At 43.0% G+C, this 27,224-nt stretch overlaps 1 protein-coding gene across 1 annotated transcript in view; it reads right to left on the reverse strand.

The window, feature by feature from the left end:
- The window catches only part of LOC140190923 (proline dehydrogenase 1, mitochondrial-like), a 52,045-nt gene extending 28,170 nt beyond the window's left edge, over nt 1–23,875 (reverse strand). Inside the window, exons 1-3 of the mRNA XM_072247884.1 lie at nt 23,450–23,875; nt 20,309–20,517; nt 4,997–5,031 (exon numbers count right to left, since the gene is read on the reverse strand). Of these exons, the coding sequence (XP_072103985.1) occupies nt 4,997–5,031; nt 20,309–20,517; nt 23,450–23,782 (577 nt within the window). The 5' untranslated portion in view covers nt 23,783–23,875. The remainder of the gene's footprint in view (nt 1–4,996; nt 5,032–20,308; nt 20,518–23,449) is intronic.
- Between the last annotated feature and the right edge of the window lie 3,349 nt (nt 23,876–27,224).

Below are 27,224 nucleotides of genomic sequence, written 5' to 3' on the forward strand. Positions count from 1 at the left end.
AGTACAAACTATATAACAAGTCTATAATGCAGCTTTTATTGACTACAGTTCAACATTCAACACTATCATCCCACTGAAATTCATCAATAAGTTCCCAGACCTGGCCCACTATACCTCCTTGCGCAATTAGATCCTCCAGTTAGTACAGATTGGCAAAAACATTCCCTCTAATCACCATCAGCAGCACAAAGACGTGTGATAAGCCCCCTACCCTCACCACTTTACATGCATGATGGTGTGGCTATGTACAACTCCAGTGCTGTGTTTAATTTGCTAATGATACCGTTGTTGTCAGCCGAATAGGTATATAGGGGGAGACTGAAAATTTGGTTGAGTGATGCCACAACCACCACTCACTCAACGCCAGAAAAACCAAAACGCTAATTACCGACTACAGGAGGAGGAACTGGTGGTCTACGAACCAGTCCTCATTAGAAGAGCAGAGATGGAGAGTGTCAGTAACTTTAAATTCCTTGGCATCATCAGAGGATCTGTGCTGGGACCAGCACATACGGATTGATAGCACCTCTACTTTCTTGGAAGTTTGTGTAGATATCATGTCAACAAAAAAGAACCTCTTGGCAAACTTCTATAGATGTACAGGGGAGAGTAACCCAACTGGTTGCATCTTGGCTTAGTGTGGAAATACCAGTATCTAGGAACAGAGAAAGCTACAGAGAGTGGGAAATGTGTCCCATTCCATCACACGCAAAGCCCTTGCCACCATTGAGTACATTTGCAAGCAGCAATGCCACAAGGAAAGAAAACTTCCCACGCACCTCCCACCACCGCAACCACAATCCAGGTCATGTCTTCTCACAACTACTATCAGGCTAATGAACCACATCAGGTTCAGAAACAGTTATTACCTTACAACTATCGGGCTTCTGAATCACTCACCATTACTCTGAACTGATTCTACGACCTGCAGTCTCACTTTCAAGGTCTCCTTGCATCTCATGTTCTCAATATTATTTTTATTTTAAGTTTGTCTTCTTTTGCACATTGGCTGTTTGTCAGTCTTTATGTATAGATTTTTGTAAAATTATAGCATTTTTTCCTGTAAATGCCAGGAAGAAAATGAATCTCAGTGTAACATACGGCAATAAACTTTAATAAGTTTACATTGTTTGAGTCATAGTTCATTACTTGTGTCACCAAAAGCAAATCAGATAGTCCAATATCTCACCCTGTTGTCACTTCCCTCTTCTGATTTACTTAATTCCCCTTCGAAGACTTTTCATAAAATCTTTACACCTCATCTTCATGTGTCAACATGTTCCAAAACTAACTACTTCTATATAACAATTTCCGCCTCACATAACCACAAATTATTTTAAGTTTATTGACCTTACAGCCATTGGTAATGTCTCTTTTTGTTCATTCCACAACCCTTCTTGTTAGTGCACATATCTTAGCCTTCTCTGCTGAGTACCCCGGCCACTATTTCATCAGTATGGCAGTAAACAGAAGATAAAACCAGAAATCAGTCTGAGAAATCTTGTCCAAAATAGTCATTCTCTTAAAAAGTGGGGTGCCCAGATGGACTCACTGATTGGGACCAAACCAGTGTTTGCTGTGGATTCTATTAAATGGCTTTAAGCCCATGAATTTCTGTATCTTGATTTTAAACAACCCATCCCCTTTCACAGAAAACAGTGACTCATGCCGAGTTGAAAAACCAAAGAGAACAACATTACAACATATCTGAACCTTAAATGCTGCAGGCAATTTGAATATAATAAGCAGCCAAGCCGGTGCTGTCAACCACATACAGCTGACAATATTACTATCCTGGATAAAAGGAAGCACACCTCAATTTATAATGTAAGCACACATCATCCTAAGCATTGGAAATTATCAAATGTATTTCAAATAAAATCAGAAAATACTGAAAATACTCAACAAGTCAAGCAGCATCTGTGAAGAGAGAAGCTTGTTGTTTCAGGTTTGGGACCCGTCATCAGAACATTAGTTAATTGTTTCTCTTTCTATAGGTGCTGCTGACCTTCTTAATGTCTCCAGCATACTCTGTTCCTATTTCAGATCTGCAACAGCCGCATATACAACCCTGAGATTCTTATCTTGTGGGCATCACTCAACAAATCTATAAAATAGTAACTATAACATGATCGATGAAAGATCAACCAGAGTGCGGAAGACAACAAACTGTGCAAATGCAAATATAAATAAAAAGCAATAAATAATAAGAACATAAGATAATGAGATAAAGATCCTTAAAGTAAGATAATTGGTTGTAGGAAAATTTCAATGATGAGGCAATTGAGAGAAGTTATCCCCTTCTATTCAGGATCCTGATAGTTGAGGGGTAGTAACTGTCCTTGAACCTGGTGGTGAGTCCTGAGGCTCTCGTACCTTTTTAAACTGATGACAGAAGCAAGAAGAGATCATGACCTGGGTGGCGAGGATTTCTGATGACGGATGCTGCTTTCCTGCAACAGTGATTGATGTAGATGGGCTCAATGTGTGGAAGTGGTGGACTGGTCCAAATACTCAGCTTTTAGTACTGAGTTTAGTTATACCTACTTGGTTTCATTCCATTCCCCCCCTCCCCATTATTTGTCCATGTCAGTCATAGAAACAGCTTTTCACTCAAGGATTCAGTTGCTCTTCTGGGAAGTTCGTGGTTGAAGCTATTGATTTGAGCCTGCAAGCATTTTCTCTTGTGGAGTTAACCAGAAAATTAAGTGTCAACTGCACATGCCCAAAGAACTCCAGGGACTGACCAGAGGTCAGTACCATCATTAGCCATCTTTCTTCTCTATCCACGCACCGAGTTTGACCGTTCCCTCTACCGGGGCCTGGAGCCTAATTACAGAACCAGCTGACAGCAACCAAGAATGCCATTTACCTGAGAAATTTCTTTCACTTACAGGAAAAATACAATCAAGAACACAAGGCAGGAATAACTCAGTTAACAAAGTCATTCTTGTTTTGAAAGAGTACATCTGTTCTTTGTAAGCTCTGCCACTCTCACAGCACCACACATTATACTGGTGATTTGCATCAGCGGCAGACATCAGGTGCTAGCACCAGTATAATATTTGGCCAGCTGTTGATTTTAAACAAGCCAATTCCCCAACACGCACATCTTCTGACCACCTGCACATACAGAGAAGGAAAGGTATCAAAGCAAACAGTATTCGCCTTTACTGCAAGGAGGTTGGACAGCAAGTATAAAACTGAAATTGAATATGGCTGTGGCAAGGTACACTGAGCATGCTGTGTACTTTTAGTCTCTTTAGAATCCAAAGAACTTCTCAGAGTGCAATAAAAATCCACTGGGGTGTATTCCTGGAAATGAAATGGTTACTGTGGAAGGAAAAATTGAGAAATTGAGTAGAGTTGATCTCCACTTTCTGAAGACCAGAAGAATCCCAGCAGGGGTTTAGAGAGGTGTTTCTCCTGGCTGGTTGGTCCAAAATTTGGGAAGTAATAGTTCTGGGATGAGCTAGCTATTATTTGGGGCTGAGATCAAGTAAAATCTCCTCACTTCAAGTTACAAAACAGTGGAATTCTCTTTTCAATCTTTATATTAAGTGCACTCAAGGCTGAATCTGATCTGTCTTTAAAACACCAAAGGTATCAAGGAACGTAAGAATAGCACGTGAAGCCAGACGTTGTATCTTGTCACAGCTTTACTTAAAAGTGGAATAGGTTCAAAGGCCAAATCGTGTTGTTCTCAAGATTTACTTACTTCTCCACCCTACATACCAAACAATTAACTTAGATTAGAGGCTCTTCTGTTTAGGTAGGCAGCTCAGGAACCTGCACTCAGAAGTTGCCTAGACTTTAGGGAAAAGCACTATGCAATTTTAAATTTGTAAGAGGGCTCACAAATTCCCAGTAACAGCCTCTATAAAATATGCATCAAAATACTAATCAAGAAGTTAATACATGTCTTATTTAACGGTAATGGCAGCCCCTGTTCCCTCTAAGCTGCCCGGGTGCACGGCTGCACAGTAACTCAAATGCTCCCACGCACATAGCCTTTGGTGCCTTGCAGCTGGAATTTTCTTTTTGATAATGTCTTATTAAAGTGCCGTGCAGTTTTCAGTCCATGTAAAAAATTTCCTACTGAGAGCAACGGTTGGTCCACACAGCTACACATAAGAAGATTTAGAGGGAATGTTGATGACTGCTAATGATCTTGGGGCTGGCAGGTCTTGCCTTTAAACAGGGGTTCCCAACCTGGGGTCCACTGACCCCCATCAATAGCAGGAGTCCATGGCATAAAGCTTGGGAACTGCTGCCTTAAACCAGTGGTCCCCAACCTCCAGGCCGCGGACCGATATATTGCCGCGAAGAATGCAGCGGTGCAGCGGTAGCCATTACACACCCAGCACATCTTTAAGAAAAAAGCCAAAATAAACAAGCTAATTAATTAAAGCAACACACATCAAAGTTGCTGGTGGACACAGCAGGCCAGGCAGCATCTCTAGGAAGAGGTGCAGTCAACGTTTCAGGCCAAGACCCTTCGTCAGGACTAACTGAAGGAGGAGTGAGTAAGGGATTTGAAAGTTGGAGGGGGAGGGGGAGATCCAAAATGATAGGAGAAGACAGGAGGGGGAGGGATGGAGCCAAGAGCTGGACAGGTGATTGGCAAAAGGGATACGAGAGGATCATGGGACAGGAGGTCCGGGAAGAAAGACCGGGGGGGGGGGGGGGGGTGGGTGGAGGTCAGATCAGAGGCGATAGCCGATTGCGTCGCCACTGATCTGGGCTGACATTTACATGCCGGGCGACACCTAATTAATTAGCTTGTTTACTTCGTTTTTTTTTCTTAAAGATGTACTGGGTGCGTTCTCACTACCACTGCACTGCTGCATTCTTTGCGGCAATGTATTGGTCCGCGGCCCAGAGGTTGGGGACCACTGCCTTAAACTATTGACTTGGAAACTATGTCAAAAGGCAATCTCTAGTCTAAACCCTCCTCAATGCAACATTCAGACAAGCTGCAGAGATCCAGACTTACCTTCAACATCTTTCAGTCCAACAGACTCACAAGATCTAAAATAAAATATATAAGGAGAATAAAATTAGCATTTTAAACAAGGATAATGCTGAACAGGGAGCCCAGAAAAAAAAAAGCAAAGAAACAGGTCTTGGAGTGGAAATAAAAGGAACATTATGCAGTGGAGGTGACCTTGTCATTACACTGTGACCAGGGAAAACATAGCAGTCAAACTGGCAGCCAATGGGAATATATGCCGTTCAGTAAAACAGTGGAATTAGGGGCAAAGGATTCAACAGGCACTCTATTTTAAAAAAAAGAAATCAGAAAGTGTATGAATTACTGGGATGCACAGTAGAACCAGCAGCTGGCACTGAAGTAAATGCTGCAAGACAATTAAAGTGTTTTTCAAGCCGTTTCAAATGTTCCGCAAAGCAAGACTACAACAGGGATGTGTAACGTTATTATCAACTGTCTCCTATTTATTAGAAAGCTGGAACAAAAATTACTCTATTCCAGTTATCCATGACCTTTCTTGCCCAACTCAGATTTCAAGTCACAAGACGGCGCATGTGACAGGCCACGAGCACCAGCAGGCACAAGATTACATTCCAAACTTATCAAAGGTGGAACCATCCCAAAGAAGTGTCTTGGAAGAAGTGGAATGGGGAACATTAACACAGGACCTGGAAGTTTTTCCAGTATCGATACTAACACTAAACTACTTACAAACCAAGAGACTGCAGCCATGATCCAATTCACGTAATTAATACCCCCTGAATGATACAAATTTAACTCCATTCGTTTTGGTTGCTTGACTTTGTAAGAAAAACTGTAGAATTTTTCCCCCTATTGCTTGGTGTCACGCACTATTCCAGTGGGAAATACCCAACATCCAGCAACCAGAGTACATTCCTACCAAAGAACACCTAGCCATGGTATGTGTAGCTGGGGGAACTTTACACACAAAAAATAGGCTTCTCTATTTCAATCACTGGTAATAATAGAACACATGCTCAATAACTGATCAATGCAGACAAAGATAAAACGGTGAAGTTCCTGTTCACGCCTTAATTGGCGCATTGGACGGCAGTCCTCCCACTTCTTTAGCATTTGGGTGGTGACGAGGCCAAGCTGCCAACTCAACACCCAACCCAGCACAGATGGAAAAGCTGCTAGGAGCTGGCCAGATTCAAACGCAGGACATCTTGTTCCGAAGCCAGACATAGAAATGACTACACAACCAGCACAGACAGTACACACAAAACACCTCAAGGTAGGTATTCAAGAAAGTCTCGAGTGTTAAATTCTCCAGACTACAAACAAAGCAAAAAAAAAACACACAATATTGCTCAAATTTCAGTGGTTAGATGGTTGAATGTTTACATCCAGACTCTGCTTCAGAGTGACTGGTTATATAAACTGCATAACTTACCATGCAAATCAGTTCTATTCAAAACTTTACGCTCACAGTAACAAAAATAACCAGTGTGGAAATGTTGATACAGACAATCATGCTCCACATTTTAGGTATTGTCTTTTTGCCAGGCTTCTCAATTAAGTGCACTATTTGCAGTCTTCTCCACATGCAAGAATCAAGTGCTGTACAGTTGATTCTGAGTACGGGAAATCTATTTTAATGGCTGGCTCTCACTTGCTAAATATAAAAGAAGCCACAAGAATTGCCAAAGTTATTAAATTAGTTTATAAATGGGTCAAGGAGGTCACAAGAGGCAGACCTCAACTTCACCTGCAATAAGTAAACGTTAAGAAATTACCATAATCAGAACAGAGGGAAAACAGGAATAGTCTGCACAGCCCCTCAAACTCCTCCACTGAATAAACTCATGTGCCTTGTCTACCTTCCCTTGCAGATCTCCACATGCTTGCCTACTTTCTTCCACTGATCTCCACATCATCAAATTCCCTTCGTGCCAGTAAACCTAATGGCCCAGACCAGTGACCGAGCAACAAAAGATTTTTAAAAAAAATTGTAACATCTACACAAACAAAAGAAAACTGCTAAACTCAATCCCAAATGGCTGCTCCTTAACCCAAGGCCATACCCTCTGCTTCTACACTCATTAGCCTGGCAGATCCATTTCTTAACATCTATTCCGCCAATTCACGAGATCTCTCAAAGAAACAGTGCCGGATATTGAACCCCCATCTTTCAACCTCTGGTGCTGTGAAATGCTACACTCTTTGCTACAGTGCCACTTTCATTATCTTTACTAAAATTGTTTCTTCCCCATCACCCTTTTTTCAGTGAATAACATGACTTTTCCACCATATACTCTTCCTGGTGCTGTCATACGTGTTATAGACTTTGAACTCCAAATAAAAAAAGAGATCGAGAAAAGAGCTATTACAGGATTCAAATATACCAAGCCCCCTCAAAACCTGAGGACAAGGTGATGAACAGTTGTAGAGCTAGATGTATACTCTGGGTTGAATGGCTTCAAAGTTCAAAGTAAATTTATTATCAAAGAACAAATATGTCCCCATATACAAACCCGAGGTTCATTCCTTTGCGGGCATTCTCAATAAATCCTTAATAGAATAATGACCATTATAGAATCAGTGAAAGACCACACCAACTGGGCGTTCAACCAGTGGGCAAAATACAAGGTCTTTTATGGCCTTGTACTTACCTCAAAATGGTTGCCATGGAAAAAAATCAGGTGAAGGCAAAATTAATTTCTTCAATATAATAGTCATCTTTTGTAGACTTAATAAGCTGGAAGATAAACTTCGAGACCAGGGGTTCCCAACATTTTTTATGCTACGGACCAATACCATTAAGCAAGGGGTCCATAGACCCCAGGTTGGGAATCCCTGCTTTAGACAGTGGAAGATGGTATTGTGTTCCAGAGGGCTGTGACAACAACCAAGGATTTCTACTAAACTGACAGCAGGAATTAAATAGCCATGCCATCATAGCACACAGCAACAATGTTCAAGGAAATAGTGAAACCTGTATCAAAAATGATGGCCACCGTTTAACAAGCTGCAGTAAAGGTCAGAAGCTTTAACAGTGTCATCCCATTAGCTCTCAGGCCCATAACTACACTTGACACTAGACAATCAAATCTCCCACACAACCAGCCGCATATACACTCGTAAACTCAATCTGCTCAATTCATCTCACCAATCAGAGCTTGAAGGTCTCCAAACTGCAAATATACACAAGGCTTTAAGAATTAAAAATGCTTTCCTAGCCATCACTCTCATTAATGCCACCGTCTATGCTGGTCAATTAGCCAGAACAACAATTTCCATCTCCTGAAATGGCTTACAATATGTATAATTTATTTATTGAGGAAGCAGCAGAGTAGGCTCTTTCAATCCTTCGAGCCACATCACCCCAGCAACCCCCAACAAACCCAATTGACCAGAACCTAATCCCAGAACAATGTACAATGATCAATTAACCTACTCCGTAAGACTGTAAGATATAGAAGTAGGCCATTCGGCCCATCGAGTATCCTTCGCCATTCAATCATGGGCTGATCCAATTCTTCCAGTCATCCCCACAACCCCTGCCTTCTCCCAATACCCTTTGATACCCTGGCTCGGAGAAATTCCAAACATTCCACAGGGAGGACTTATTGTTGTCTTTCCTTTATGCAGCTTGTGGCACATCAGGCAGCATTTTTGCCATTTCCGTAACATTAGACTTGTGTTTGTTTTTTTTAATACGAGGCCCAGTTGCTAGCTCGACACTCAACCCAGTACAAACGTAAGGAAGCAAGGTGTCGGCTGGATTTGAACTGGGAACCATTCGCCTCAAAGTCCAGTGCTGATACCACTACACCGACTGGCTGGCTAAAAGGAAGGACTTACAAAGGCGCCTTACAGAACAGCACTGGAATCGAACTCCGAACTCTGGAATGCCCCAAGCTGTAATAGCGTCATGCTAACCGCTAAGCTCCTGCGGCGCCCAGGCTCGAACAATTACTGGGAGTATCTGTCCTTTGAGTCTACATTACAAGTAGGTTAGGTCTGATAAACAACAGTTACCTCCAAATAGTTAGTGCAGGTTTCAGCATTCAACAGGGAACTGCGCTGGGATGGTTTGCAAAGAAGTCTACCTCCCACGGCAAGCAGGGTTGAGTGCACAGAACCATCCCCAACTGAAGTGGTGTAGAGAGGGCTTACATCAGTGATGACCTACATCAACAGGCCCTCAGCTCTTGTGTGCCTTCTGCACCAGCAGCTTAGAAAATTAAAGAGAGGTAGAACCTTCTCATTTGGTGTTAAAACCAGGGATTGTGCAGCTCTCAGGTACTGGCCACCATTGAAAGCATTACTGCTCTTCACCTGGCTTTTCCTTCCTTCCTGTCCCCCTCCCCATGCCAAAACAATCTCCCCTCCTCCTTCCTATCATTCTACCATCTGCCAACCCATTTCTGGCCAGATAATGAATTAAAACTGCTCATTCCCAGCAAACCTGAAGAACTTCTCCTTTTCAAAACAGATTTGCATATCCAACATGAAAATATTTTTTCCCCAAAGCCCTCCTCCCTTCCTCATTCCATCACGCCTCAGCGTTTCTCCGAGCCTGACATTGTTAGCTTACCAGGGGGACATGTCAGCATTGCAAACCCTACCTTGTCATCCCTCAGATCACAATGAGATTGGAAAAACATCATTAAAAACCACAGTAATTGTCAGGTAATTCATAATTAAACTCATACAAACCATCAACAGGTCCTGACAGATTTTTGTCTGCGAGGCGGCAGCAACAAGTGCTCGTCTTTAGAACCCATCAAAGATGATGTGAGGCTTGTGCCAAATTAGAGCCCAACTAATCCAACTGCAAAAAACTAAGGGGACGATAAAACACTCCACAACTTTCAGCACACAAAAAAAACATTCTGTGCACGTAATATACGTTTAGCAGGTGATGACACTGCCTTAAAGGCAAGTTTATTGGCAAAATTCACACTGAGATAAGCAGCACAGTGGTTAAATTATTGTACCAAAACCTGAAGTTCCAGATCATTGATCTGGAGGTGTGAACTTAGAACTCTTCAAAGCAGTTCAAGAATTTAAATTGCAGTCAGTTATACTTGGACTTTTAGTCTAATTACTATTACAAATTTATAATGTTTTTTTCAAAATACATCAGTAAAGATGATCTGCCAACACATGCGAAACACTGGAAGCTCAGGAAGTCAGCCAGCATCTATGGATGGGAATAAACAGTCTTGCGTTTCGTTCGGGTTGAGACTTTGGGTCACAGTTCAAAACATCAACTGTTTACTTGCCTCCATGGATACTGTCTGATTTGCTGAGTTCCGCCGGCATTTTGTGCGTTGCCCGAGATTTCCAGTGTCTGCAGAATCTCTTGTGATTAAACAGTCTGCCAGCCTTGGAAAGCAAAATGATCTGTAGATCTGAACAGGAAAATCCAAAAACAAAATGCTGGAAGCCTATGCAAAGAGAAATAGAGTTAACATTTCAGGAGAAATATGCTTCACCTGAAGCGGGTCTTCAGCCTGAAATTTTAACTGTTTCTCCTTCCACAGATGCTGCCAGACCTGCTGAGTGTTCCTGTCCTTATTTCAATTTGCCAGCACTATCTGGTGACCTATGACCTCTGCGTTGCCACTCTACTGCCCTCAGAGTCCACAGGCAGTCAGAGATCCACAGTAAGTACTAACATTGTCAGCAACTCCCACATCTTGTGAACAAGGAAGAGACAGAGAGAAAAAAAATGCAGGCTGTTAAAGCAGTGAAATCATGTATCAAAAATACTGTTGTGACGAAAGACCAAGTTATCAGAAGATTGATGCCGATGAGAGAGATAAGAGATTAACGAAAAGAGACACAGTTCCGAGTATTGACAGACTGGTTGCTTTGAACCTGAACTGTTTGAAGTTTGATGGACAGGCGATACCCCAGCAGGGGGATAAAAGGAACAGGTTCGCTAAGGCACGACAGACACCACGAGATCACAAGATAACGAGACCCTGGAAGAGCGGTGTGCTCCCACAAGTTGGTGGGAGTTTGGAGGTCTGGTCGCAGGACCGACCATAGACGCACAGGGTGAAAAGGTACGATTGGCAGGAACCTGGTGTGTGTGTCCGCCCTTGCCTGGGTGCCGGGTTCACCGCGGAAGAATGATCATATCCGGAACAGAGGGGTCACAGTCGGTGACCTCAGAAGACATTACAAAGGGCTCGCCCGACAGCTAACTGCGAGGAACATCAAAGGTCTGTTTGAATCAGCAATTTGCATATTCGCTCTCTCTCTCTCCAACGCAACAGCACAACAGCGATTACTGTGAACTGTACTCAGTTGAACTGAACTCTGCGTCACTTGAGACTGATCATTTTACCCCTAGACTGCGATAGAGCTTGATTGATTCCTATTATCCTAGTTCTGTGTACGTGTGTTTTACCATTGCTAACCTGTTGCATTTATATCCTTACGATTAGAGTACTGTGTTACTTATTTCTTTAATAAAACTTCCTTAGTTCCAGTAGTCCAGACTCCAACTAAGTGGTCCATTTCTGCTGGTTTGGCGACCCAGTTACGGGGTACGTAACACTGTATATTCACAAGTAGAGGAGACTAGAATTACTCAGTATTAAGAACACTGAACAAGGTAAAGATGCAAAAGTATTCCATAAAATTATTGATTTATTTTATATATAGAGCTGCTCCAGAGTTATGCTTACATAACTCTTTATACAAAAAAAAGAGTAAAATATCAATCCTGCACCTTAATAACTTCAAAATTTCAAGTCGGAATCACATATAGTATCACTGGCATATGTTGTGAAATTTGTTATCGGAGTAGCATATTGAAAAGCATAATAATAAACAAAATTACAGTAAATATATATAATAAAAAGTTTAATTAAGTAAGTAGTGCATAAGGAAGGGGAAAAAGTAGCGACCTAGTGTTCCTGAGTTCAACATCCATTCGGAAATCTGGTGGTAGAGGGGAAGAAGCTGTTCCTGAATCGTTGAGTCATTTTCAAGTGTAAAGATAGACAGAGGGAGAACATAATAGAAAGCAACTTGGGTAGGGTAATAAAAATGAGCTTGGAAAAATCTGCAGTAAAATAGAAATATAATGGAGATGATGAAGAATCGAGAGGTGTTTGATGAGTTGCCAAAAGAAAAACCAATGGAATACATCCTATTTGCAAGGTGGTTAGTATTGCCTATGAGGAGTTACAGATGCTAGCAAGGACTGACTACAGACACCCCACCCTGCAAAAACTCATTTCAGGGAGGTAGCACCATCAATTTGCGGGAGACTTCCGGGAGAGGTGGGATGTCTGCAATAGAGTAGCTCCTTAGCAGCTGGCCAGCTAGTTTAAATAACGTTGGCTATGCTAATGAATGAATGGCACCTGTTAAACTCACCTCAGCATGTCTTTTACAGTCTTAACCCACCATGGGCAATAGAAAAGTCATTGTTGCAAACAGTGCAGCGAGCAACACTGTCATTATTTTTGACCCCTATTAGGCAGAGGTGCACTTTAGTGTAGACCGGGGTGACGTACGTTTTATATTTTCTTTTTTTGGAACATCCTCCCATGGCACCCGTGCTCTCTCTCCTGGTCGCTCTCTCTCATGGTCGCTCTCACGCGCGCGCTCTCTCTCTCTCTTTCACGCTCTCTCTCTCTCTCTCAGAAAAATTGATTTCCGGGATATTGTATATAATTTGCGGGCATCAAGGAGCCACTATTAATATGCGGGAGACTCCCGGAACTTCCGGGAGAGGTGGGATGTCTGTGACTACTGGAAACTCTGTGCATATAAATGATATGCTCTTGATGTGTGAAAGAGAGGCTAACATGTATTTCTGTAAGGTCGCCCAGAATAAAAACTTCACAGAATATTTACAGAATACACAGAGAAAAGAGGCATCATGGCAACTGGAGTGTAATTTTAAATATGCCCTAATTATATCAGCACAATGCTGCCACACCAACCAAGTCCCTAAAGACCACAAGATACAGGAACTAAATTAGCCCTCTTGGCCCATTTTCCCTCTCAGGTCCAATCTCTCCATATCCCTTAATGACCCAACTAATCAAGAATCTATCAACCTCTGCCTTAAATATACCCAATGACTTGGCCTACACAGATTCACCACTCTCTGGCTCAAGACATTTCTCATCTCTGTTCTAAAAAGGACATCTCTCTACTTTCAGGCTGCATCCTCTGGTCTTATACTCCCCCACCATAGGAGACATCCTCTCCACATCCACTCTACAGAGGCCTTTCACCATTCAATAGGTTTTAATTAGGTCACCTCTCCCCTCACCACCCCATTCTTCTGAATTCCAGGGAGTACAGGCCCAGAGCCATCAAACACTCCCCATAGGACAAGCCTTTCAATCCTGGAATTTTGTAAATGTCCTTTGAACCCTCTCCAATGTAAGCACATCCTTTCTTAGATAAGGGGCCCAAAACTCCTCACAATACTCCAAGTGAGGCCTCACCAGTGCTTTAGAAAGGGTCACCATTACTTCCTTGCTTTTGTATTCTACTCCTCTCAAAATGAACGCTAACATCGCATTTAAATGAATGCCAACATTGCAAAGGCAGACACAAAAACCAGTTTGTCTTTTACTCATCTCCCTCCTGCTTCGGGTGCTTCTTCAGACCCCTCTTCTTCTTGGACATGCCTTATTCTTGATTATTCTTCAGCAGAGGATCACTGTTATATGTTTAAAATGTTGAATGATGCAAATTCAACCTTAACCAATTTAAGGGACCCAGCTAATCCACATCCGTTGCTCCCACTTCCACACTAAACAAACTTCAAATAATCTGTTTAGTCTTTAAAATTCATCGATTTATTGTGGAACCTCTCAATATCTGTTCACCTCCTGCTCCTCAGAATGTAGCCTCCTCTGCATCAGGTATTAGCACATCAATTCCACTCTCCTTTAAAGCTTTGTTGTACGATTAGCTTATAAAAACTTCCCAATTTCTATCACAACATTACACACTTGGGTTGAGTTGCTTTCCAAATCTTGACAAATTACTTGCAAACATTTTATCACCATGTGTAGAGATATCATCAGTTGCACTCTTCATTGTAGTGCGTCCTCCAAACGTTTTGCCTTCATATACTGATTGGTCGTCACTTCAGAAACTCAGTTGTGACGTGGGGAGGAAATCTTATTGCTGATGGGCTGTGAGGCGATCTTTTGTGTGCTTTGCTCTGGAATCTTTCCCGCATCAGCTCATAAATGGGATAGAGGTCTGCGTGTTTCCCAAATTGTTTGCGGAAAACCGCGCTTCTAAAAATTCACTTGTATGCTGCATTTTTGCTTACGCCACGACTTCAAATATTGCCCAGTCGAATTTGTGCCCCTCTCGGTCTTCATGGGCCAATTTATAAGCTGATGCAGGCAAAATTCGTGACAATGCATGAAGTTCACCTCACAGCCAATCAGCGACGAGATTTCCTCCCCACATCACAATTGAGTTTCCAAAATGCCAACCAATCAGCTGTCTGGTAAGTATTCAAAAGCCAAGCATTCAGAGGACACACTAGAAGAAGACACACCACAATCAAAGGTGCACTGACGATATCTCATGGCATAGTGACAAAACATTTGCAAGTAAATTGTAAAGTTCAGACAGCAACTCAACCCAACCATCAATCACCCAAGCTACACATCTTCCAAATTATTTCCAACAAAATTACATGCTTAGACAACCTCTCCTCCAGCAGCAGCTGTTAATATGTACCTGGCCTTGTGTAGCATAATATGACACGCTACAATCCTGAAAGCACTGCATGAAGGGAATTGCTTTGTTCTTGTTTGGATCTCAGACAACATAGGAAGATCAGCCACATCTAGAAAGGGTAAACAGTAAGATCAATGATAACAGATTAATGAAGTAATGCTTTTTGTCCAAGGTACAAATGTGAGAGGAAGAGACAGGGTTGATGCCAGAACACTCCAAATGGCTGACTCCATTTCAGGTCTCAGGGAAGGAGAAATTACCTCAGAATTATAAAGATTTGCAATTATTATTACTACAGAAAGCCGATGATGCTCAGAAATTCAGTGTTGAGATCAACGCATTTATCGCAGTCAAAAGAGATGGGCGTCAGATGGGAAGCTGGGTTTGAGACACAGAATCTGCAGTTATGATACTGAACTACACAGATGGCTCAAGACTCTATGAGACCCTCTCCCACTTCTTGTGTTCATGATTAACAAAGTAGTGACTGAAAAGAAAAAGTTGCGAACAAGATGAAAAGAAAATCAATTTGCTTTAAAATTTCCTTCCAACCTCATCCTTCCAGCAATAAATAGGACCAATTACAATCCCAGAATCTGTTGTGGGAAAGGATCAAGAACTTCAAGAGCATTAAAGATTGACCCTTATTTTTAATAGAGTTGCACTTAGCAAAGTAATGAAGCTAACATTGATTTAGGGATACTTCAAAACACCAAGAGCAAGAGGCAGATTTTTCAATGAGGTAGCAAAGAAGATGCCCAGCTCAAGCAAGGCTCAGGGAACTGAGAACAGGAACAAAATGTGAAAACAAAGCATCATCCTGCACAATGAACAATGACCTCATTTGTATTCCAAGTGTAGTTGAAGAAAGTATAAAATGAGCAAAGAATACCCAAAAGATCAATGCTGGTGTATTGATGACATAAGTTTGCAACTCACCCTTGCTTTGATTGTCTTGAAAGAATGGTACTGTTGAGAATGTAAAAAAAATCAATATTACACAATTACCACAATTAAACCTAAAAGTCCCTTCAAGAAGTAGTACTTACTACATTGCCTGCTAGGTATGCACACGCCACACTGGAAGTCACACCTAAGGTAGTGTTGCAAAGGCAAGTAGCTTGTTCTTTCCAGCACCTCAGCAAAGAACCCTTTCTCCCTATCCCGGGCCCCCAGTTCTATGCTGAATGAGTTCATAAAGTTAATTGCACCAAATGTGCAATAATTTATTATTATTTTTATCTATTTAAAGATACAGCATCGTAACAGGCCCTCCCAGCCCAACAACCCTGCACCACCCAATTACATGTACGTAGCTAACTAATTTACTAATCCGTAGGCCTTTTTAATCTGGGAGGTGATCAGAACACCCAGAGGCAACCCACATACAAGCTCCTTGCAAACAGTAGCAGGAACTGAACTTAGGTTGCTGGCTCCATAATAGCATTACCGCGATGAACGAGATTCTATTGTGACAGGTGTGATGAAAAACCAAGTTATCAGAAGATTGATGTTGATGAGAGAGGTAAGAGAGACAAATAGAGAAACGTTCAAAATGTTAACGGGAGAGGAGAGAGATAACGAAAAGTGACACAGTTCCGAGTATTGACGGACCGGTTGCTTAGAATCTGAACTGTTTGAAGTTTGATGGATAGGCGATACCCCAGCAGGGGGATAAAAGGAACAGGTTCGCTAAGGCACAACAGACACCACGAGATCACGAGACCCTGGAAGTGCGGTGTGCCCCCACAAGTTGGCTGGAGTTTGGAAGTCTGATCGCGGGACCGACCATAGACGCACAGGGTGAAAAGGTACGATTGGCGGGAACCTGGGGTGTGCGTCCGCCCTTGCCTGGGTTCCGGATTCACAGCGGAAGAACGATCGTATCCGGAACGGAGGGGTCACAATCAGTGACCTCAGAGACATTAAAAGGGATCGCCCAAAAGCTAACTGCGAGGAACATCAAAGGTCTGTGAATCGAAGTTTGCATTCGCTCTCTCTCTCCCCAACGGCACAACAGCGACTGCTGTGAACTGTACTCAGCTGAACTGAACTCTGCGTCACTTCAGACTGACCATCTTACCCCTAGACTGCGATAGAGTTTGATTGATTCCTATTATCCTAGTTCTGCGTACATGTGTTTTACCATTGCTAACCTGTTGCATTTATATCCTTACGATTAGAGTACTGTGTTACTTATTTCTTTAATAAAACTTTCTTAGTTCCAGTAATCCAGACTCCAACTAGGTGGTCCATTTCTGCTGGTTTGGCAACCCAGTTACAGGGTACGTAACACAGGGTTAGAGCGTTCTTCCATTTTCCAACAAGCCCTTTGGGAAGCAATCCAGGAGGTTATAAACTTGTTATAAAATGACTGTGTGTTCACAGGTTAAGGTCGCTCCAACCTGTTCCTACCCAAGCTCTGTTCGGTCTAGAATACAAACAAAACATTTCACATAGTTGACTGACTGCAGTCCCAGAGGCTACTGGAAGGTACACAATCTGCTTGCTCTTCCCCAGTTATCATGTTGTTTATCATTGAACCAGAAAATCTGGAATAACCTAGCCTGATGGCTGTCTTTGAGCTAGCTTTTATCCAAATAGAGCACCTTTATTTTGTGCCTGAAACTTGCAGAATGGGAAGTTTGCAACTCAAAGAGTTTTGGAACTCAAAAGTGTATAAATCTCAGACTGGATTTTGCCAATATTACTCTCTTTAGCCACAGAGTGGTGAATCTGTGGAATCCATTGCCACAGGTGGCTGTGGAGCCCAAGTCTTTATACACACTTAAGGCAGAGGTCGATAGATTCTTGATTGGCCAGGGCATGAAGGGATACGGGGAGAAGGCAGGAGACTAGAGCTGAGAGGAAGAGTGGATCAACCATGATGAAATGGCGGAGGACTCGATGGGCCAAATGGCCTAATTCTGTTCTTGTACCTTACGGTTTTATTATCAATTTGCTTTATAAGATTATATAGAGACATAAATTGGCAGACTAGATATTGGCTCTTCCCTCAATTGTTCCTTTCTACATAGGGAAGCGAGGATGGAGAGGGTAGCTGGATTCAGATACATGGAAAACATCACCAGGCCACATATCCTTTCAATGGTGATGAACACTGGAAAAAAATCACAGCACTGAAAACTACACTGTGGTGGAGAAAACACATCAGGAAACCCATTTGTAAAGTGTGGACAAGAACTGCTAGTTCCTGAGACTTGTGCCTTTTCTTGTGGTCCCCTCAATATTTCAGATTTTTTTTTTGTCCTCATGCACCAAACCTTCCCCCAACTGGTTTCCTTCAGAGCCAGCAGACAGCCCAATAGTTTTGCCCTTTGTGAAACTGGAAGCAGCACAAAAGAAAGCGAGGAGAACCTGCTAGAGTTCAGCAGGACATCTGCAAGTCTGACCTTGGAAATTCTTCACCCAATTTCACTTCCCACCCCACCGCCCCCCTCAAATACTGGGGTTTGTTGGTCGTCAGATGCTTGATGAAATACATCAGGTATTCATGTTAGGATATCCTGGATTTCAATGAATACTGCATAGAAACAGGCCCTTCGGCCCATCTTGTCCAGGCAAAAACTATTTAAACTACCTACTCCCTTCGACCTGCACCAGGGCATACCATATATAGTATGGACAGTACCTATCCAAACGTTGAAATCGAGCTCACATGCACCACTCGAGTTGGCAGCTCGTTCCACACTCTCACGACCCTCTGAGTGAAGTAGTTTCCCCTGATACTTTTCACCTTTCACCCTTAACCAATTACCTCCGGTTGGGGAAAAAGCCTGATTACATTTACCCTCTCTATTCCCCTCATAATTTTGAATACCTCATGGGAGAAATAAGGACAGAGTTAACCATTCAAAATGGCAAATAGTACAACCAAATTGTACCCTGATCTCATCAGATTAATTAGTGACCAACCAGATGGCACAGCCATAGAATTTCACTTTAGTTAAATGTAATGCATACTAGAGCACAGGGTTTTGGTCCTATTTTGAAATCGTTAGCAAAGAATACAGCTGCCGCTATCAACCACTCACTGTAACTTTCCATTCAAAACTGGTCATCAAACACAACACTCTACAAGGGCACTCATCTGAGGTCATACTTACTATGCAGTACACATTGCCGATCAAATTTTCATTCATTCTCGCACACAGGAATGAAGGTTATATAGAGAGTTTTGGAAAGGTGACTTTGAGGAGTCTACTGCTTGGAAACAAAGGAATCTGTATATTGCAGCCCCAATGGCAAGGAATTCATTGACAGTGAAGAATGAGCGTGTGAAATGTACTTTAGCATTCAGGCTTTTTTAAACATTATATCTGCCTGTGTTTTCATTCGGAGGAAGATCAAGTGTGTTAGGTCTAAGGCAGGAAAATCCTACAGTCACTTTGGAGGGGGTGCCACTTAAATGAAATAAATATATATTTCATTTCAGACAAATTCCATTACAACACACACAAAAAGCTGGAGGAATTCAGGACAGGGAGCACTTGTGGAAAAGAGTAAGCAGTCAACATTTCAAGTCAAGATCCTTCACTTCGATGAGGAACGTGAAATAGGGAGGGTAGCAGAAATCAGAAGAACAAGTTAAACAAACTCCCACACAGCTAGCATCTTTTTCCCAGGGTAGCAATGGCCAGTAGCAGGGGGCATACGTATAAGGTGAGCAGAGGATTGTTTAGTGGAGCTGTTTAGATAGGTAGATCTAATGATCCCAAACGAAATTAAAGTGTCACAGTAGCATTACAAGTACACCAAAATACAAGTAGTAGAAGAGAAAGAATAAAAACAAGTTCCCTCAAACAGTCTAACAGGAGGGGGTCATCACTTCCCCAGCTATAGATTGACTCATTATAGAGCCCATGACTTCATATAGCACTCTTTAGAGCAGCACAGTTGTCTTAGTCTATTACTAAAAGTGCTCCTCTGTTCAGCCAAGGTGGCATGCAGAGGGTGAGAAACATTGTCTAGGATTTTCCGTGGGGTCCTTTGTTCTACCACAGCCTCCAGTGAGTCCAGTTTGACTCCTATAACAGAGCCAGTCTTTCTAACCAGTTTATTGAGCCTGTTGGCATCACTCATGCTGATGCCATTGCCCCAGCACACCGCCGCACAGAAGATTGTACTGGCAACAACAGACTGGTGGAACATGTGAAGGAGAGGCCTGCATACTCCAAAGGACCCCAGTCTCCCCAAGAAGTAGAAGTGACTCTGGCCCTTCTTGTACACAGCCTCTGTGTTGATGCCCCACTCTGTCATCCAGGTGCACCCCCAGAGGTAGTAGTAGTTTTTAAGTTTACACAGAGAGTAGCGGGTGGCTGCAACATATTGCCGGGGGTGATGGCACAGACTGATGAAAAAGGAGAATTTAAGACTCTTAGACAGTCACAGGGACGTATGAAAAATGGAGGGTTATGGGCTGAGTGGGAGGCAAGGATTAAATTGATTGTTGAGTGAGATAACATTGCCAGGTAGAACACAGTGGGCTGAAGGGCCAGTATTAAGCAGCATATTCTATGTTCAGCCTGTTAGTGTCTTTCTTGACCACACATGGTCCAATGCAATTTTAACCTAACTTACTCCATTTCCTTTTTCTCCGCTTCCTCCTGGGTCAGGTCCTCTTCAACACTATAATCCAGAATGGAGCCCACACCAAATGTCCGATTGCGGTGAATCAAGGGTTTGATGTCTTCTTGGTCCTCTCCTGCTACAAACTGTCCGTAGAAGGTCATCTTCATGAGCTTCCTGAAGAGCCATTTTCCCAGCACAATTCTGCTGAGATTGATAAGCTGTAAAATTAAACCAGTACATCATGAGCAACTCACAGTTCACAGCCCAAACAAATAGCTCCAAGATGACCAAACTTTATACTCCAGTGAAAACTATCAGCTTACAGCAGGCATTTACAAATCTGAACTTCAAAGTTCAAAGTAAAATTTATTACCAGAGTACATACGTGTCACCACATTCAACCCTGAGATTCTTTTTCCTGCAGGCATACTCAGCAAATCTATAGAATAGTAACTGTAAACAGGATCAGTGAAAGAGCAAGAGCAGAGAAGACAACAAGCTGTTGAAAAGCAACGATAAATAAATAGCAATAAATAACAACAGCATGAAATAAGAGTCCTTAAAGTGAGATCACTGGTTGTGGGTACACCTTAATAGAGGAGTGTAGTTATCCACTTTTGTTCAAAAGCCTGACGGTTGAGGGGTAGTAACTATTCTTGAAGCTGGTGGTGAGAGTCCTAAGGCACTTGTACCTTCTACCTGATGGCAGCAGTGAGAAAAGAACACGGACAGGGTGGTGAGATACTTGATGATGGATGCTGCTTTCCTATGGCAAAGATTCATGTGGATGTGCTCAAAGGTTTTACTCGTGATGTACTGGGCCAAATCCACTACTTTTTGAAGGATTATCTGTTCAAAGGCATTGGCATCCCATACCGGGCCATAATACAGCCAATACACTTTCCACTATACATCCATACATGTTCATCTAAAGAACATAAAGACAAACTAGAACTCAGGAAAACGATTCTACATATGACTTCAATGAAATACCATTTTTTATTAAACAGGCCTCTCCTTATGAAAAATTTATGACATTTCAACGATCAGAATATTTTACTGTTCAGTTTGGAATTGCCTTGCCAAATGTCAACTCCAGATTAATGAAAAAAATGGTTATGTCATTTAAATTCAACTAACACGCAAAGCTCTCTTGCTTCTAGGAGATCTATGCGTGCTTCCTGTTGTCTGATCAGTGTCCATTTCAATGAGCAAAAACAGATCCTCTGGATGTACTCCGTGCAGGTTTACCCCTTTTATTGTTCCAGTGTTGTACAAAAAGCTAAATAAAACTTAAGTGCAAAATCCAGCAGTGCCATTTATAATTTTCTTTCACACTGTGGGAATGGGGGAAATGGATCACTCTGGAGGTTTCAAAAAGAAATCCAGAAGCTGAAGGCTGCAGTTTTCAATTTTGCAAAGCAAAGAATGCTGACAATTGCAAGATCCACTGCCTGCTGGGTGGAAAATGTATTAGTGGTTTTGGTGACCAGATGTGGGTTCATTTGCAGTGACACATATATGGTGGGTACAGCTCCACTGGTATTGCTAAAGTACTGCAATGTTTCCAGTGATCACAAGACCTCTGGTCCCCCTCAGAACACATTCTGCACATCAATCCTTGTCAACGGTAGTAATAGTGCGATCGAGTCGAGTACGATTTTCTCCTAAGGGGTTGTCTATTGCTGGGTCCCCAGATGGTTGTAGAGGACAGTCCTGGATCCACATATTCTTGGTGCAGCTTGGGCCAAGAGTAAGTGGTGTCAATGCAGGTATCCCAGCATGAACGACGTGCCATAACCTCAGTGGCAGCACCATGCACCGGAAGAACATTCTTAGTAGACACACCAACGCAAGTGGAAATGAACAGTCAAGAGGAATAACAAGCCCAAACACATAAATGAGCATGAATGGAACCAACCCCCCCCCCCCCAGCTATCCCTTGATGGGATGGCGGGGTGATGATTCATCTCTAACAAAGGTCACCTGCAAGTCACCCTTGGGCAAGGTGTAGCACCTGTTTAGGCCCCGCCCCCCCCCCCCCCCGGATCAGGGTCACGTGAAGCCATGCGAGCAGGTGGTGGATGGTCATGTGAGCAGCCGGTGCACGTCACAAGTCCTGGTTATGCGACCGCTGACACCAGGCGGGCAATCGGTGAAGAGTATTGATAATGGCTGGGGGCACCAGTCTTATAAAGACACTGCCCAGCAGGCAATGGCAAATCACTTCTGTAAAAAAATTTGGGCAAGAGTGATCATGGTCACGGACAAGACCATGATTGCCCACATCATACGTCACGGCAGATATGAATGATCCGCAGACCTCACAGCCAACGCCCAGCATAAATGTACACCCCTCCAAAGAAGTCTTATGTTTAAATCCATTTTGGGATGTTGGTGTAAAGTTGGATTTATCCTTAAATGCACTCAGGAAGGTGGTGGTGGTGAGCCAGTAGAACTAAACCAACCGTGACGATACTAATGTAACTAACCTTCCTCCCCCCCCCCAAGTAATCACCAAAAACACTGCCAGCACAGCCTCATTTACTACTGAACGATTACTCCAGCATAACCATTACTTCAACCAGAATCACAGCTCCAGATTGCCCCTTGTGTGTTTTGGTCTACTTCGACCACAAAATCATTGAACTGACTTTGAAAGCACATGCGAATGGCAGTGACGCGATAATTTCATATGGCAAAATACTCAGCTGCACCCCGCCCCCTCCCCTCCCCAGGAAGGGCAAATACTGAGAGGAAGCCAACTCCAGTTGCTATTTTCTGCCCTCTCGGCATGAATACAGGGATGTGGTCATGGAGAGGCGGCACCAGAGGACAGTAAATCAGCGGCCACTTCTCCAAAATCCTTAAACCGGGGGGGGGGGGCAACAAAAGAAAGGCGCGCGCCATATCATTTACAACGCAACAAAATCTGCCGGAGATACTCGTCGGGTCGAGTATCAGGGCTTGTGAGGGGCTTCGACCGGAAACGTCGACAATTATTGCTCCTCCACAGATGCTGCTCGGCCCACCGAGTTCCTCCAGCAAACTGGCTGACGCTCCCGATTCCAGCACATCCAATGCAATTTCGCGTGTAGTTTTAAATGTTAACAATCACGTTGAAGGGCGTCCCCTGAGACTCTCCCCTACCTCCTTTTGCCTGTTCACCAAGATGTCGTAAGAGCAGAGACGAAACACCAGAAGGCTCCGCACCACCTCGGCACTGGTCTTGTTGCGATAGGCTTCCTGGTAGTTATTGAAGTCCGGGATATCAGGTGAGACCTGGGCTGGAGCCGGATGCACCCGCGGGATGTCCCGCAAACGGCGGCGACCGTGTACTCGATCAGAACCCTCTTCGGTGGGCGCCTCCTTCGGCTTGGGTGAGGCGGCGGTGGAGCGGAACCGGGCACGGCGGCTGCCGACTGGGGCTCGGCCGGTCAGCAAGAGCAAAAGGAGGGGCGAGCGAAAGGCGCAGCTCGCCATCTGCTCAGGAGCAAGTGACTACTAGCTACGAGACACCGGATTCTGCAACCTAAAGCCGCACGCTTCTCATTGTATCCATTTTCTGCCGCTGCGACCAATCAGATGCGAAGGCGCGGCTCTTCCATTCACAAAAGCGGGGAAGCCCACCCATCACAGGCGAGGCTAAAGAGGTGGGTCGTCCGTTTGCCCGCGAAGCCAATAACGTTTGATATATGAGGTCTCCAATGCACTTACTCTTTAAATCTGGGACATTTAAAGTTATTTAGGTGCAGCGCGAGACAGGCTCTTTGGCCCGCCATGTTCATGCTGTAATCATCTTCCGCTACTGGACAGATTTGGTGAGGAAGACCCTCAGTCATTGTCCTAGTGCACCCACAGTAGTGGGCCACATGAGTGGCAGCAGACCTATTGGTTTTTTAAGGAATGTAATCGAATACCACTTAACGTATTGACCATGAATGAAAGGGCGTTTTAATTCCTTTAAAAATGTTTATTGTTGTAAATGTGTTTTATTCCGAATAAAGTTTATTTTGATATATTTTTTTAAAAAAGCTGACATTTTCCAGCACTTGGCTTCAATTGTGTTCCATCAGCATCTTCCTCTTCCCCACTCATCCAGCTTTGAGTCCTAGATTTCAACCACCCTCCGGATGGAAAAGATCTTATTTCAATCTCCTAGCTTTTACTTTAAGATTTGTGTTCTTTGGTAATGGGAATAGTTGGCCAATATAACTCTATTCACCCGCAGCTTTCTCTGTATCAAATAAAAATAAGGAAGCCCAGCCCCGCCATGTGGCTGAAACACTCCAAACCAGGTAACAAGTCATTGTTGCAATTTTCTTTTCCTCCTCAATTATGTTAGAACATAGACCATAAGACATAGAATCAGAATTAGGGTATCCGTCCCATCGAGTGCTCCACCATTTCATCGTGGCTGATCCAATTCCCTCTCAACCCCATTCTCCTGCCTTCTCCCGATTACTTTTCCCACCCAGACTAATCAAGAATCTATCAACCTCTGCCTTAAATGCACCCAGTTACCTGTCCTCTGCAGCTGCTGGTGGCAACAAATTCCACAGATTCAGCACTCCCTGGCTAAAGAAGTTCCTCCTCATCTCTGTTCTAAATGGACGTCCCTCTATCTTGAGTCCTATAGTTCCCCCACCAAAGGAAACATCCCCTTCACATCCACTCTATCGAGGCCTTTCAACATTTGATAGATTCCAATTAGATCCCCCCCTCAATCTTCTAAATTCCAGCGACTACAGGCCCAGAGCCTTCAGTCGTTGCTAACGTGATAATCTTTTCATCCCCGGAATCATTTGTTAATCCCCTAACAAATGAAAGCAAGTATCCTGTATGCTTTCTTAATAACCTTATTAACCTATTGCTGTCTTCAGGAATTTTCAGATTTATATTCAAAGTTCCCTCTATTCAAATTGAATTGGATTGACTTTATTCTTACATTTTTCATATACATGAGGAGTAAAAATCTTTACGTTATGTCTCTGTCTAAATGTGCAATGTGCAATCATAGTAATTTATAATAAATATTTTGTACAACAGGATAGCCAGTATAATATAGAAATACAGTTGTGTCAGCATGAATTAATCAGTCTGATAGCCTGGTGGAAGAAGCCTGTTGGTCCTGGCTCTTATGCTGCGGTACCGTTTCCCGGATGGTACTTACTTTATACTTTATTGTCGCCAAACAATTGATACTAGAATGTACAATCATCACAGCGATATTTGCTTCTGCGCTTCCTGCTCCCTGGATTATAAATCGATAGTAAATATTAAAAATTGAAATTATAAATCATAAATAGAAAATAGAAAAATGGAGAGTACGGTAGTGCAAAAAAACTGAGAGGCTGGTCTGGATATTTGGAGGGTACGGCCCAGATCCGGGTCAGGATCTGTTCAGCTGTCTTATCACAGTTGGAAAGAAGCTGTTCCCAAATCTGGCCGTACGAGTCTTCAAGCTCCTGAGACTTCTCCCGGAGGGAAGAGGGACGAAAAGTGTGTTGGCTGGGTGGGTCGTGTCCTTGATTATCCTGGCAGTACTGCTCCAACAATGTGCGGTGTAAAGTGGTAGCAGCTGGAACAGTTTGTGGTTGGAGTGACTCGGGTTTCCAATGATCCTTCGGGCCCTTTTTACACACCTGTCTTTATAAGTGTCCTGAATGGTGGGAATTTCACATATACAGATGTGCTGGGCTGTTCACACCCCTCTCTGCGGAGTCCTGCGATTGAGGGAAATACAGTTCCTATACCAGGCAGTGATGCAGCCAATCAGGATGCCTTCAGAAAGTTCCTAAAACTTGGGGGCCCATACCAAACATTTTCACCTCACAGCCGGTATGTGCAGAGCATGTGAGATCCTCCGTGATGTTTTTGCAGAGAAACTTAAAGCTGTTCACCCTCTCAACCCCAGATCCATTGATATCAATTGGGGTTAGCCTATTCCTCTGTAATTTCTGGAGTCCGACCATTAACTGTGCACATCTCAATTTTGTTTAGTCTTCCCAAAGTATTGCCTATTTTTCAGTATTAAATCCCATCTGCCATTTCTCTGCTTTCTTGACCAACTGATTAATATCATTCTGTAACTAAAGTGTATCTTCCCTGATTATTGTAATATTGATGTGACTCGGACACCGCTGTAGATTGAACAACCACATTTATTTAACAGACTTCCATTTTTTACTTCTCTACGTCCTGATGTCATATGCACTCTGACGCTACGAATAATCACACAATACATGACATCCTCTTTCTCAAGATTTTTTTTTCTTTTTACAACACTGTGAATTACCAAAACAATGCCTCTAGGTATGCCCCTCTTACAGTGCAACAACCATGACATAAACTAAAAAAATCTTAACTTGTACTGTATTCTGCATTGTATCTTACAATACTAACAGCAGTGCATTTTCTTTTACTAACATAGACTAATAAACCTTTTATTTCACACCTTGGAACTTATAACATGTGGGACTTTGCCTCAAACTGTGTGAGACTGTATATATGTCTAATCTCTGTATCTAGCTGGAAGTTTGACTTGTCCCCCAGACCGTGTGTGATACAACTGTGACTGTGCTTGTCCTTCATCAGTGCCAGTCTCTCGAGAGACTTCTGTGTCTTTGCAGTCAATAGACAATAGACAATAGGTGCAGGAGCAGGCCATTCTGCCCTTCGAGCCAGCACCGCCATTCACTGTGATCATGGCTGATCATCCACTATCGGTATCCAGTTCCTGCCTTATCCCCATTACCTTTGATTCCACTATCTTTAAGAGCTCTATCCATCTCTGTTTTGAAAGCATCCAGAGACTTGGCCTCCACAGCCTTCTGGGGCAGAGCATTCCATACATCCACCACTCTCTGGGTGAAAAAGTTTTTCCTCAACTCCATTCTAAATGGCCTACCCTTAATTCTTAAAC

The sequence above is a fragment of the Mobula birostris genome, chromosome 31 (assembly GCF_030028105.1).
Source record: "Mobula birostris isolate sMobBir1 chromosome 31, sMobBir1.hap1, whole genome shotgun sequence".
Lineage (NCBI taxonomy): Eukaryota > Metazoa > Chordata > Chondrichthyes > Myliobatiformes > Myliobatidae > Mobula > Mobula birostris.